Source organism: Carassius carassius, chromosome 10, assembly GCF_963082965.1.
Source record: "Carassius carassius chromosome 10, fCarCar2.1, whole genome shotgun sequence".
Taxonomy (NCBI): Eukaryota; Metazoa; Chordata; class Actinopteri; order Cypriniformes; family Cyprinidae; genus Carassius; species Carassius carassius.
Window position 1 is genome coordinate 4,259,156 of NC_081764.1, and position 13,792 is coordinate 4,272,947.

A 13,792-nucleotide genomic window follows, 5' to 3' on the forward strand; every position below is an offset into this window, starting at 1 on the left:
TCAGCTAACTGTATCTATCCGTATATTTTGTGAAACGATGATGTCTTGTGTAAAACGCAGACGGACTAGCTCTCATGTAGAGTATAATGTGAATCTACATGTGTTCTATATCTAGCTGGATAAAGTAGCTTTTTTAGCATATATTGTGTTTTATACATATATTACTACTAGCTAGATGGAATATTGATTTGATAGGGGTCTGATAATTCATATATTTCTCCGTTCGAAAAGACGTGATTGTCAAAATACTAGGCTGCTGCTGCTGTAGGTGAAGGGAGACCGCTGACAGACCAGGCTCTTGTCTTCATGACAACAATATCTATACTTCATGTTGAACATAAATATAAAGCCTACTAATAAAGGACACCGTCAACAGTATTGACGGCAAAATAGACGATGTTTGACAGGTGCAATATTTGAAAATCGATAATTATTTGTTTATTTTTTAAATTACATTTATATCTGAATTTATGTCAACCTATAGACTTCAAACATCAAAATGTCATGAATTAATATGTATTTGTGTACAAAATTACATATAAACATATTTTCCTAATATATTTTGCCTGGAAACGCTTCCAAACACGCGTGCGTGTCACGTGAAAAATAGGCGTCGGTTCTATTTCTAGCAAGCACGCGTTTTCCGCGCGCCTTGAGCCGCGCCTGAGACGCACGGCTCACACAGGCAGTCTGCAAGCTCTAACCTATTAACATGGGAGCCGAATTAAAAACTGACACGCCACGCAGCTGAGACGCTTGCGCCACGCATCCAGTGTGTCGCCGGCCTCAGTTAAAATGAGTGAGGAATGTGGGGAGCGACAGAGCACGTGTTCCAATGAACAACAACTCCCATGAGCCTATGCTCTTTCCCGACGTCATCAAAGTACGTCTTATGTTATTATTTTGATTGATGACCCCTGGTGGCCAAAAATTCCATACTGTGCGTTTAATTAAATAATAATAAGAATTGCTCAATTTTGTACAGGACACATTGTCAAAAATGAAATGACTCTGGTAGTACATTTTAATGACATATAATAAATGGAGTATCCATTTGTTCTCTTGTTGCGCTGGAAGATGTACGTATGTAATCAAAAGTAATTGAAGTAAATAAATTGTTAAATATATAACAGCAACTAGTTTAATGCAATATATATATACAGTATATATATGTGTGTGTGTGTGTGTGTGTGTGTGTGTATGTATATATATACAGTATATACTGTTTAGTTATATATATATATATAACTTATTTAATTATACATTTATTTTTATTCAGTGTTACTTGCTGTGACATTGTGATTGTTGGTGAAAATTGTTGCTTCACCAATTTTGTTTCAGTGAGGTTACTCTGCTAGACTAATTAGTGCCCTCCAGAAACTTTTAGAATCTGATGTATATACTGTTTGTGAATAGAATTGTTTAATGAATTTTCTAAATAGATTTGATTCTCTGGAAGGGTTACATTGAGCTAGACTTAACCTCAGACCTGTATCATAACATCTTGAGAGCAGCTTACAGTCGAATTATCCATCTGTCTCTGTATTACAGGAACAATACCCTTCAGCCACCTCACGCTTTCGGTTTCATTGGGCTGTAAAGAATCTGTGTTTTATGAGAAATGTTCAATGCGACCTGCTGTTGGCTGAGTATATTAACACCGAACAAGGGCATAAATGTACAGAGGAGCTACACTAAAGGCAATAGATTATATTTTAAAAGCCCCTTTAATAAAAGGCCTGTCACTAATTTCTGATGCCCTTTCATTTATAAGAAACCTATTAATTTTGAACAAAAAAGTATGTAACTGTCAAACTGGTAGCTATGCAATGCTTAAACTGGATTTAAGGAAAAAAATTACATGTTAAAGGTGAATTTCTTTCATGCTTAAACTTCTGGCTCAACTTATGACATGAGTTGAAGCAGAAATACCTCTTTGTCCAAACAGTGGCTGAAGAGGGTTTAAACATTTCAGTCAGCATGTACAGTAAATTGGTAGCTGTAAAAGCAAAATTCACGCTGTAACTCACTATTAAGACTGATTTATAATCCATAACATGTAAACTATACATGGCAGTATATTACACCAGGCTGCTCTGCCACACCTCAGCGGTGCTGTGTGATTTACTGACCCAACATGAAATCATAAATATCATAGCATATTAAATCAAAACTAGGCTGCTGGAAAACATAAAAATGTGTTAGTACAGTATAAACAATCCTTTGACATGAAATAAAACAAAATGCATGAAAGTCTAAGGAAAACGTCTCAGGTTACGAATGTAACCTCGGTTCCCTGAGTAGGGAACAAGACACTGCGTCCTCCAGGGGGCGCTACGGGGAACACCTCGTCGTGACCCGTGTCTGAAGCACACAATGAAAAAACACCAACGCGTTGGCCGGTGACAGCCTCTGACGTCACTACCGGCGTGACTATAAATAAGCGCCCGGAGAGCACGTCATTTACTTCTTCGTCTGAAGCTTGCGTCCGAAGCATGGCTTAGGCAGCTAGAGGACGCAGTGTCTCGTTCCCTACTCAGGGAACCAAGGTTACATTCGTAACCTGAGACGTTCACTTTCAAGGGGAACTTTGAACTGCGTCCTCTAGGGGGCGCTACGGGGACAGTATACCCACGCCGCCATGCTGAGGGGAGTGCAGGCAAGAACCATGGCAAACACTAAGTACCAACTCTACCATTTCCATGGGAGTTGCCCCTGGGACATTTAGACAGCTGTCTGTGAAATTATCCCTTACGGCTAGAGGCCTAGGCTACATACCCAACTTACCTGTTAAGGCCTCAACCCAGGGTAGAGCTCAAGGCTTGGAATCAAGAAGGATTCCTTTAAAGGGATATGGCTAAGAACCTAGTATTTATACAAGGTCTCGCCTGTCACACAGGGTTAACCACTTGCTCTCGCACAAGCTTGCTGAAAATTCTGTCTCAACAGATCTCTAGCAGCAACACCCTGTTTAGATGGGTATCCGAGGATACATGGGTGGAGTGGCGCCCAAGATGAACGGGGCTTTTACAAACTCAAGAAAGGGCACGAAGCAACCGCGCGAAGCCCTCACAATAAAGGATTTAAGAAAGAACGCAGAGCACTAGCGTGCGAACTTACCACAGTGTGGATTTCAGAAAGTGCACAAAGACCTCGCGTGTACACTTACCATAACATGGATTTCGAAATACTGTTCAAAGGAGGGGCTCTCGTGGCACTCTGATCGAGCCTCTCACAAATGGAATGGTGCATCTCAAAACAGTATGTTTGAGAGTCATCAACCCAATCTGAGCGCTCTGGGGGAAAAAACAGAGAACTCCGTCTCATATGAGAGGAGAACTCCGAATTTAGAGTAGCGTGCTCATAGACGACCCTCCTTGTAAAAGGGGAGCTCTGCTAACTACCACGAGAAACACCCAGATATCCCCTCAACATTGAGGGAGCTCTGGATTGGAAAACGGTCTTAAAAACCTCGGTTGAGAGACCGGAAGCTACGAGTTGTGCCTTCTCAGAGAGACCGGAAGCTACGAGTTGTGCCTTCTCAGAGATCACACCTACAGCCTCTAAGCTCCGTGCGGGGGTGCACCCTCCGCCTGCGAGAGGAGATCTCTCCTGACAGGAACCTCCCATGGAGTACCGTCAAAAAAGAGAAATTAGGCCGAGGAATCATACCTGGCCAGAACGGGGTTACTAACAGCAGCCGAACACCGTCCCGGCGCACTCTCTCCAGAACTCCCGGGTGCAGAGCAATACCGTACAGATGAAGCCTCGGCCAACCCCTACAACTCTGCTTCATCACCTAAGTGTGAAGCCGCCATTCCCTGGGCCTCGGCCCCTGCCTCAACAGGATGTCTGTTCCCATATTAAGATGCCCAGGAATGTGACTGCTCTCAGTGAGAGGAGTTCTCCCTGGGACCACCGTTGAGGGACTTAAGCGGCCAGGAGGCCCCATAGGGTGACCTGGCCGGACATCCATGAAATTCCCTGCAGTGCTGAGCCAGCTTTGATGATCAGTGAGGCTCCCAAGCCTGTGACCTCAGCCGTCTAAACCGGAGCACTGTAAAGGAAACTCACAGAGTTTTTTTTTTTAGCACATAACCACCAGCAATTTAATACACAAGTATATACAGAAAGGGATACAATTTTACTTACCCACCCTCCTGTATCGGAGCCCCCCTCAAGGGACGCCTCCTTTTAGTCCAGACCATCAGTAAGGTGGTTGTTCTGTGAACATAAAACCATCCAAAACATCATTAAGTCCAGCATAGGAGACTGTTATGCAAGAAATTCCCCACCTAACCTCAATTAGGTGTAGAGCTGGTGGTTACAGGGGAATTAGGCAAAGGAGGATAAAAAAACAGAAGTTAAAAAACACCCAAGGGAATGAGTAGCTAAGTTAGGTATCACTCTGATTCGGACGAGAATGCTGCCTCGTCTGAATCACATCCCTCAGGTCCTGCTTACCTCCTCGTGACCCACGATTCCTCTTACCCTTACCTGTCGGCGGGGGAGGAGCGCGAGCCGCAACACTAGCCTTCTGTGCCTGTCTTTGATCCTCAGATCCAGACGGGCCAGGAGCCCTATATTGTTCGGGCTTGGACCTGGACCTTCGTGGAATGAAGGATTTAAAGGTAGCTGAGTGCGCCCTTGCCTCCCTGAACTTCTCAACCACTGTCTCAACGAAGGTACCGAAAAGTTCAGAAGGCGAGACCGGAGCATCGAGAAGAAAGCCCCTTTCTTTCCTCCCGATGTCTGCCAGGTTCACCCACAGATGTCTCTCCATTACCACCATGGCCGCATAGACGGAGGCGGCCTGCTTGGTAGCACGAAGAGAGAGGTCTGTGGTGCGGCGCAGCTCGGCGACCTGATCAGCTGAAAGGCCCTCGCCTTCATCCAGGTCCTTCAGCAGGTCAGCCTGATAAGCCTGAAGCACTGCCATCGTGTGCAACGAAGCCACAGTCTGACCTGCTGCCGCGTATGCTCTGCCATTTAAGCGGGATGTATCCTGGAGGGGCTTAGATGGCAAAGAGGGAGATTTAAGAGAGGATGTTTCCCCCACAGAGAGATAGCTAGCTAGCGTCTCTTCCACAGGGGGCATCCTCTCATAGCCGTTTTCGCACATTGCCTCAATATTGGCATAACTCGTATGCTGAAACTGATGGATGCATGAAGAAAACGGCTGGAGGGCTATGGTCAGACAAATAACGCTTGTCGAGACGACCTTGCGGCGTCACTTTGCTGGCACGCTTCCATGGCAAGTCCAACTTTGCCGTGGCGCGATCCATAACCTCTAACAGCTCCACATACGCAGGGCAGGAGGATTGAGGAGACTCAGCCTCAGCTTCTTCGCCACCCTCAAACATCTCCTGCTCTTCCTGGCAGAACCCAGCAGAGCACAAACTTCAGTATCAGAAAGGATTAATGAGAACACATCTTCCTCCTGAAGTTCACTCTCGCCTGCCGCCAAAGAGCGCGAAAGGGAAAGTCCCTCTCTAAACTCCTCAGTGAGCTCCATCTGCGATCCCCACGAGCTCATTCTCCTCTGTGCCTCAGCAGCGGCGGGTCCTGAACCGCAGGAATCAGACGGCCGTCCCTCTTTCCTCGAAAAGAGAGACAGACGAGAGCGGAGCTTTTTCATAGAAAAACGCTCGCAGTGCATGCAGATCGCCCCCTCAAGGACATCGCGTACGTGCTCTTCACCCAAACAAGAGACGCAAAGACTGTGTGTGTCATCAGGTTTCAAATAACGTCGACACGGATGTACACACTGTCTAAACGCCTTACTAGTGGATACCATGATAAACAGAGAAAGATCACTCTTACCTTGGTCGTTCTCTCAGAATGCACGCTTCAAACAAAACAGTCAATGAAGATGAAGAAGATAAATGACGTGCTCTCCGGGCGCTTATTTATATTTATATTCATTGTATGCTTCAGACACAGGTCACGACGAGTTGTTCCCCGTAGCGCCCCCTAGAGGACGCAGTTCGAAGTTCCCTTGAAAGGGAACTTATGTATATTCCGACAGTGTTACTGCATGTCCTTGTCCTGTATAAGATATCACATGTAGGATTGTTTTTTTTTGAGATATTATTTAAAAAAATAACTCTAAACATTCATACTGCCATAAGAGTTGCCCAGAGCCAGAGAGTGTATGAGCCAGTATTAGAGTGTGTATGAGGCAGTAGTGTCTTAAAGCGATAGTTGACCTAAATTGGATAATTCTGTCATTATTTACTGTACTTAGTGTTGGGCGATATGGTCATTTTTCAAATCGTCATATCGTCAGCCCGTGAGATCGACGATACACAATATTATCGAGCATGGGTGGAGCAAGAGAGAGACTCTTTGTTCTTGTCATAGCATAACTATTTGGTGTTTTAAACCGCGCAGGTGCGCGAGAGAGAGCCTATGAAGTCACCAATAATCAAAAAAAAAAATTACATTCAAACATACGGACTGATTTAACTAACGTTAAATATAAAAATACTTTATTTAAAACAGCTAGTTCATACATAGTCGGACGCAACTTTTCATATCGCACGTCCACATCTGCGCAGGGAAGTTATCAGTCTAAATGTTCTGCAAAATCAGTCAACGGTGAAAATCAATAGCAGATTTCATTTAAAGTCCAACAGTTAAACACTAATATTGGGCATAAACGAACATTTAAATATAAAGTATTTAAAACAGGTAAGTTGATATATTTGTAGTAAAGTTGAATTGAACTGATGCATCAGTCATACAGCGCTCCGGACCGCGCGCCTCATGACGAGTCTGACGCACCGTCACAGAAACAAGAATGAGATGCATTCTAACATAACTGTGGCATTAAACTCAGTTAGTGAGGGCTCGTTTAATATATTGCACATACAGTATATAGGCCATTTAGATTACTTGTTAAAGTGCAATGAAATACCTTATATCTGTAGACGATGTATGTCTGTTTGTGAATGGAGACTTTGTAACGGACAAAACTATGTATTTTGCATGCATCACATTATAGTGCGGTGTGCATGAAAATAATAACAAGGCGGCAGATTAAATTTATTATCCATAGTGGTTTTCACGTAGTCCTTCTACGTCATCACCACATAGTGTGTTTTATAAGTTAAGTGATCAGTCTTTAAGAAAAGGACTACGTGAGAACCATGCACTATGGATGATAAATTCGCTCTGCCGCCTTGTTAATTATTTTGTCTTTACTTTATTTGTGACACCAAGAAAGAGTTAATCTCTCATGTATGAGAAGAGCGCATTGCCGTATACCAGCCATTAAATGTGTGGGACACCAACTCATCGTTTTCTATCTCTTTCATTTCATGGATTTAACGAATTATCCGAGTCAAAGCGTTACAACTTCACCGACTACATGCTCTAATCCTCCCGCGCGTGCGAGGTGTGTGTGTCAAATGCGGGCAGTGAAATTAAGTGAAATATCTGGGCAGTTTAAAAGCCGAATTATAATAAGCAGCCTAATAAAAATAAAAATAATAGTTCTTATTATTATAATCTAATACATTAATAGGAAAATGAGCCTAATATCGTCTTGATTATCGACAGAGAATTCTGCTTATGTCGATATCTCTGACGATCGTCAATACACAATACTATCGTCTATCGGGCACAACCCTAACTGTATTCCTCTTCATGTTGCACAAACCTGTATGACTTTTTCTTCTGTGGAACATTAAAACATAAAGGTTTTCCAAGGTGCTTCTTCAAACAGTTATACGGTTATCAATATACAGTACACAACTGTTTAAATGTTTGGGGTCAGTAAGTTTGTTTTGTTTTTTTGATACTTTTATTCAGCAAGGATGCATTAAATTAATCAGAAGTGACAGGAAATACATTTATAGTGTTACAAAAAAGAAAAGAAAAAAAATCAATCAAGGATCATGTTACACTGAAGAATGGAGTAATTATGCTGAAAATTCAGCTTTGAATCACAGAAATAAATTACATTTTACATTTTGATTTTGGTTGCACTGTCCCTTTAAAGAACTACTGTATACTGTATATAGTATTTTATGTTACCTTTAGATGAACATAAGAACATTTGAAAGTTACTGTAAGTTATATTTTGACATCTGAAAAGTTTCATCATTGCATCTGCACGTCTCCCATGTATGTATGTGGATTTTATGGAGTGATATTTGGTTTGAATGCAGATTTGCTTCTCCTGCTTATTTTGTTGCCTGTGGTCAGTGGACAGTCACGGATGTGTGTGTGTGTTTGTGTGTGAGAGTGTTTAGAGGGCATTCTGAATCACTCCACTATGCACGCATGAAAAGCTTTTAGGCAGCGGGCCTGCTAGGCACCCAGCTGTCAATTTATTTGATTTGATTTGAATTGTGGAATGGGGTTATGAAGTGTGAAACGTCAGGGCTAAAATGTTTTGATTACCCCCATACACTGTGGCCATCAATATCAATCAGTCTCCTCCAAGATATGGAAGGTTTGTGCATCTTGGCATGAAAATGGTTATATGTAACCTAGTGTAGTAAATGTTTCTGGGTGTGTTAATTGTTTGCTGGAAGTTGTTTTCTAAAATGTACATGTTCGAAGCAGATCCAAAAGCCTCGTAAATGTGTTTAAGCAGCTTTTATTTACAGCACAGTTGTAACGCTTTTAATGGAGGACAGGAGGCAAATGCAAGTAAATAGAGTTTATTGAAAAGAGGTGTGATGAATGAAGGTTGGAGAGTGACGCAGGGACCTCGACGGCAGCACAGACTGGTGAGTAGGTGATTTGAGTGCGTTGGTAGAGATGATGGTGGTGGTAGATCCGTGAGAGGTGATGATAATCCGTGAGTGGCAGTTCTAATCCAGAGACAACCGAACAGGAGACAGAGCAAGGGCAGGAACACGGGAGAACAAACAGACATCTACACAGAGGACCTCAAACAACGATCTGACAAACAAGAGACGAAAGACAGGGCATTAAGTAGGCTGTTGGAATGAGCTGCACCTGAAACACCCACATGAAACAATCAACATGACGTAACCAGAACACCGCAGGAGACGGTGCATTCATGAACCGTGACAACAGTGCACTGAATGTGCTTCTTATTCATTGAATTCTTAATATATTTGGGTTACATTTGTAGTCACTGAAATTATCTCAAATATTTGGAGAGAACATCTGAATGCAGAAAAGCCAAAATAACTAAAAGAGATCCAGTGAAACAAAAATGTTCAGCACCAAATTGCTTTTGCTGTTTCAAAAGGTTGATGTTAAGTGTTGATGAAAAAGAATGTTTACAGGAAAAATTCACCCCAAAATGAAATGTTATTTGCTCACACTTATGTTGTTCCAAACCTGTATGACTTTCTCCTTTCAATGAATGAACAGTGAAACAATGAGATTAAATGAAAGCACTGGCCTATATATATAAGTTGCCAATCATTGAAAATGTATGCAGTCTTCAAATGAGAAGACAGGTTTGTCAGTGAAACAAAACTGCAGAGCATTTTTTATCTCAATATATGCTTTTATTGTATGTAAAAGACATGAACATTCAATAAAACGTTCCTTTAATTTTTTCTGGATTTGGGATTTTGGGATGACAAAACTATGGTATAACTGTGGAGTTATCATTGTAAAAATCTATCGGCCGCTTCTCTTTCATTAGATCACCTATAAGGCTCTTAGCTCCCTGGACCCCAGTGCAGATTTGACAACACAACGTGGCCAGGTTTTCAAACTCCCAAATGAGACCCATCATCTCTTCGTAGGATTGTATCCTGGCACCACATACTACTTTACTCTGAAAGCCAGCACAAACAAAGGCTTCGGCCCAGCCGTGACCACCCGTATTGCCACCAAAATTGCAGGTAAGGGAACGGCATGGTTTCAGCTAAGGGTTCAGCAAAGGTTGTTGGATATTTTCCAAAAATGTAATGATAATTATACACTATTATAGTAAAACAGACCCTCAAGTTCCTGTTTAATTGAGTCAGTATGACAGACATTTGTTCTTTATAGATATAGATGTTGGACAGCCTGATGATAATGTATGAAATTATGTCTGGGAACATGAACTGACAGGGTTAAATAAGCTTAATTTGATTGCTTACCTAATTACCACTTGCATATCTAAAATGTGCATAATTAGTTTTGTCATTTTGACATTTTTGTGCCTTAAAGAAGCTTTGCTGGAGCAAAAATCTCATTAGCAAGTTGTGTTATTGGCATAAATATTGTTGGAATACAGTTAATGTAAAGTGCACAAAATAATGAGAACATGAATGGTAAACAACATCCTTCACAAGTTCAACCCCATTTCTGTGGCCTGCGGCTGTCAGTTTGTTCTGTTTCATAATGACGTGGCATTTGTGGAGCATGCCAGACACCATTTCTTAAAACCGTATTGTTCACTGAATCTAAACATTGTAATGAGAGATTGACATTTACACTGTGATTACATAGTAATGATCGTTTTGAGTCAGGCTTCAAAACTGTCTGCTTTCTCGTAGGAGTAAATACTGTGAAATGTATTTTTTTGCAAATACATGAATATTAATTATGCATAATATTAAAACATGTTTTTGTGTATTTGAAAGGCAGCTGAGTTCCAAGTTCAATACAAGCTAAAAATCTGCTCATTGCTGCAACAATTTTGACATCTCCCTCAGTTTGTAAAACATGCAAGAAATGTCTACATTAATGCACTTTCATTTCAAAGATTTAATAGTATGCATAGAAATATTGGTCATTTTATTCTTGCAAATGCAATTAATTCATTCATATGTTACTTAAATCAATAAACAGTGCAAAGCTTTTTAGACATCCACTAGGTCTGCTATGCTATACAGTACGTGCTTTCTTTATATTCTGATAGTGGGTGTACTTTAACATGAATCTATGTGTCTGTAGCTCCATCCATGCCTGAATATGAGACAGACTCTCCTCTCAATGAGACGGACACGACAATCACCGTCCTCCTAAAACCTGCCCAATCACGAGGGGCTCCTGTCAGGTGAGCATTCATCTCATGCCACTGGCCTGTTTAAAGTCTTTTGCTTATTTGTTTTACACTGGAGAACTGAAAAAAAAAGTGCACTTTGTTATGCAAGCGCCTTGGATAAAAGCGTCTGTCATATACATAAATGTGATTGATGTTGAGAATGTTTGCATTTGGGACATTATATCTAGGAAAGTACTTGTCAAGTGTGCTCTATTGACACTTTTATTCAAGGGAGAATACAGAGAGGACAGATATAATAAGGGACTTTAAAATCCTAATTGGCTGTTATCAGTTGACTGAAATTAGGAGCCTGAAAGTTTGTCCCTTTGAGCTTACTGGACCTCAACATCAGCTGTAAAGATTTAAGCACTTGTTCACCTGCTGATTGCTTCAAACTAAAAAAACAAACACTTTATTAACTTCAGACATTATAGTAGGTACAGTATAAGTAATTTTGCAAATACATATCAACTATCAGTTATTACAGTATTAGTAGACAGTCTGCTAAATCCCTGTTTGAAAGAAGAGGTGGCCCATTTTGGTGTCCACATCAAAATAAATTTACAAAAGAGATTTTAGATACATACAGAAAGCAAGTTAAGTGTCTGCTTTACTGTTTCAAATAACTGTTATGAAAATAAAATGTCAAAATATGGGTGAAATAATGTTCCATCGTCATTTATCTTAACAGATATATTTCTGTAAAAATAAAACCATGTACTTCACCTCTAATATGCCCTGTACCTATTAAAATAATAAGTGATCATTCTAAATATATTTTTTTTTAAAGCTTCTTTCTGACAAATGGGTAAAACCTATAGCACTGTTATCCTGAAATAGAGTCTTATTAATGCCATCTAATGATTCTAGTTCTAAATATGCCTGACAAGATTTTTTTGTTATATGAACTATTTTTTACACTAAACTGTATTGTCTTCCGTAAATCATAGTAAAAATGTATTATAGTCATAAATCTTTGCTCAGAAAAAAAAAATTCCAATTAAACAGGACACATTGTAATGTACAGTGGGGGAAAAAAACTAAATGTTTCATTGTATTAAACTTTTATTGTTTTGATGCTTGAAAACTGTCTGTTTAAAAAACTTTTTAATCCGCAGACAGATGCGAACCACATTAAAAGCCAAGAAAACACCAAATTACGCATGATCCCTCCCTTCAGTCATCCAAGAGGGGTCTAGTGCATCGTCTGAATGAAGAAGTGCATTACTGTTGATTCACTCGGGGTCCTGAGGGTTTTTAAATGCAGTCATTCAAATAAGCATCATTTGTATGCTAAGCCTTCGAGGGGATCCTGGTCCATTTGGCTGTGTTTTGGCACTCAAACAGAGCTCTTCTCTGTGTGGAAATTCAGTCTGTGAATGTGCAACAGATTTTGGCAAATTCTCGAAATTGCAAGTCGACACTGACTTGGAAGAACAGCAGAGTTGATGTGCAATGGGAGCCCATCAGTAATTATGACAATTATTAAGTTGCATGGACTGTCCTGAGTTGTATTTGCCAGTGTTATTTTAGTATCATTGAGATATATTCTAATATATTTATAAAATGTTATGTTTTTATTCATATTTTAAATCAGTTTTTATTTTTTATTTTCATTTTTGTTAGTTTTCCTTGTTTTATGTTTTTTTATTATTGTTTTATATATATATATATATACTTATATTAATTATATAGTTGTTATTCATTTCAGTTTTAGTATTATTTATATTCCTCATCAAGTTGAGTTTCAGTGAGAAATGTTAACTAGCTTAAAAAAAAGTTAAATGAAAATGTTTTTAATGGTTTTAATTTGAGTTTTAATTAACAATAATAACCCTAGTATTAGCATTTGGCAAGACAACATAAGATAACATAAGATTCAAACAATTATATTTTATCATATTATGCAATTGTTATTCATTTTTGCATATTTACAATTGAATTTATGTAAGGGTAAACAAAAACCTGTGAAACTGATAAATTTTTTTTTTAAACAAGTGGAAAAATGTTTTTCCATTGTTAGTTTGCTCTATAATGCATACCACCCTGGCAATCAATAAGCGTCTTTATGAAAAATATGCAACTGAAAATTGTTTATAAGTACAGCAGCTTTCGACCAGGGTTACAGCAGACACACAACATCCAGTGTGCACTTAAAGCCATTAGTTTGAAATGGAGATCCAGTGTGTTTGAAAGAGAAGAGCAGGCAGGCCTCTTTGGTCATGGGAAATTATCCTTTATGAAAGATGCCAGATTAGAGGCTTGGATAATTTGCCTCGTCTTTTCGGCGAAACATACATTTCCCTAATTGCACATAATTGGGAAGTATGTTCTTGGCGTAAGACCACATAATTGCAAACAAGTACTATTAGCACAGGGAGCTCAAAAGATGTCCTTATCTATTCACCGTGTACTGAAACACACACATGCCCCTCTCCAGTCCTTCCCCATGATGAGCACTTTCAAAAAGCCGTATTAATTACCGTAGTAGAGATTTCCCTCTGCTGGCTCGCTACCGCATCGCTTCCTCGTAGTTTTCTCTCAAGAGGGAGAGTATTTCTGGGTCTCATGCAGGTTTAAAGAGGTTTTTTTATTCCAAGAAAAGAGTTTAATAGAGATGTTTAGCAGCTAGTTGTTAGCGTTAGAGAGTTCTTGGTGGCTGACAGGGCCTTCTGTGATTCTTAAAAAGCTACAGGAAGAGATGTTCTTGATGTTCTTGATGGTTTTAATGGCTCGTTAAATTGCCTCGGGCACAGCTCCCTCTCTTTTTTTTTCAATGTGCCATCGCTAGCTGAAGATATTTCTCAAATCATGAAGCTG

The 13,792-nt window shown here is 40.0% G+C and overlaps 1 protein-coding gene across 9 annotated transcripts in view; it reads left to right on the plus strand.

Moving 5' to 3' along the window:
- Positions 1 to 13,792, plus strand: part of LOC132151564 (receptor-type tyrosine-protein phosphatase T-like) — a 280,272-nt gene that overhangs the window by 159,130 nt on the left and 107,350 nt on the right. For all 9 annotated transcript variants that reach the window (XM_059559752.1, XM_059559755.1, XM_059559756.1 and 6 more), the window contains exons 10-11: positions 9,638 to 9,839; positions 10,882 to 10,984. In XM_059559752.1, the coding sequence (XP_059415735.1) occupies positions 9,638 to 9,839; positions 10,882 to 10,984 (305 nt within the window). The remainder of the gene's footprint in view (positions 1 to 9,637; positions 9,840 to 10,881; positions 10,985 to 13,792) is intronic.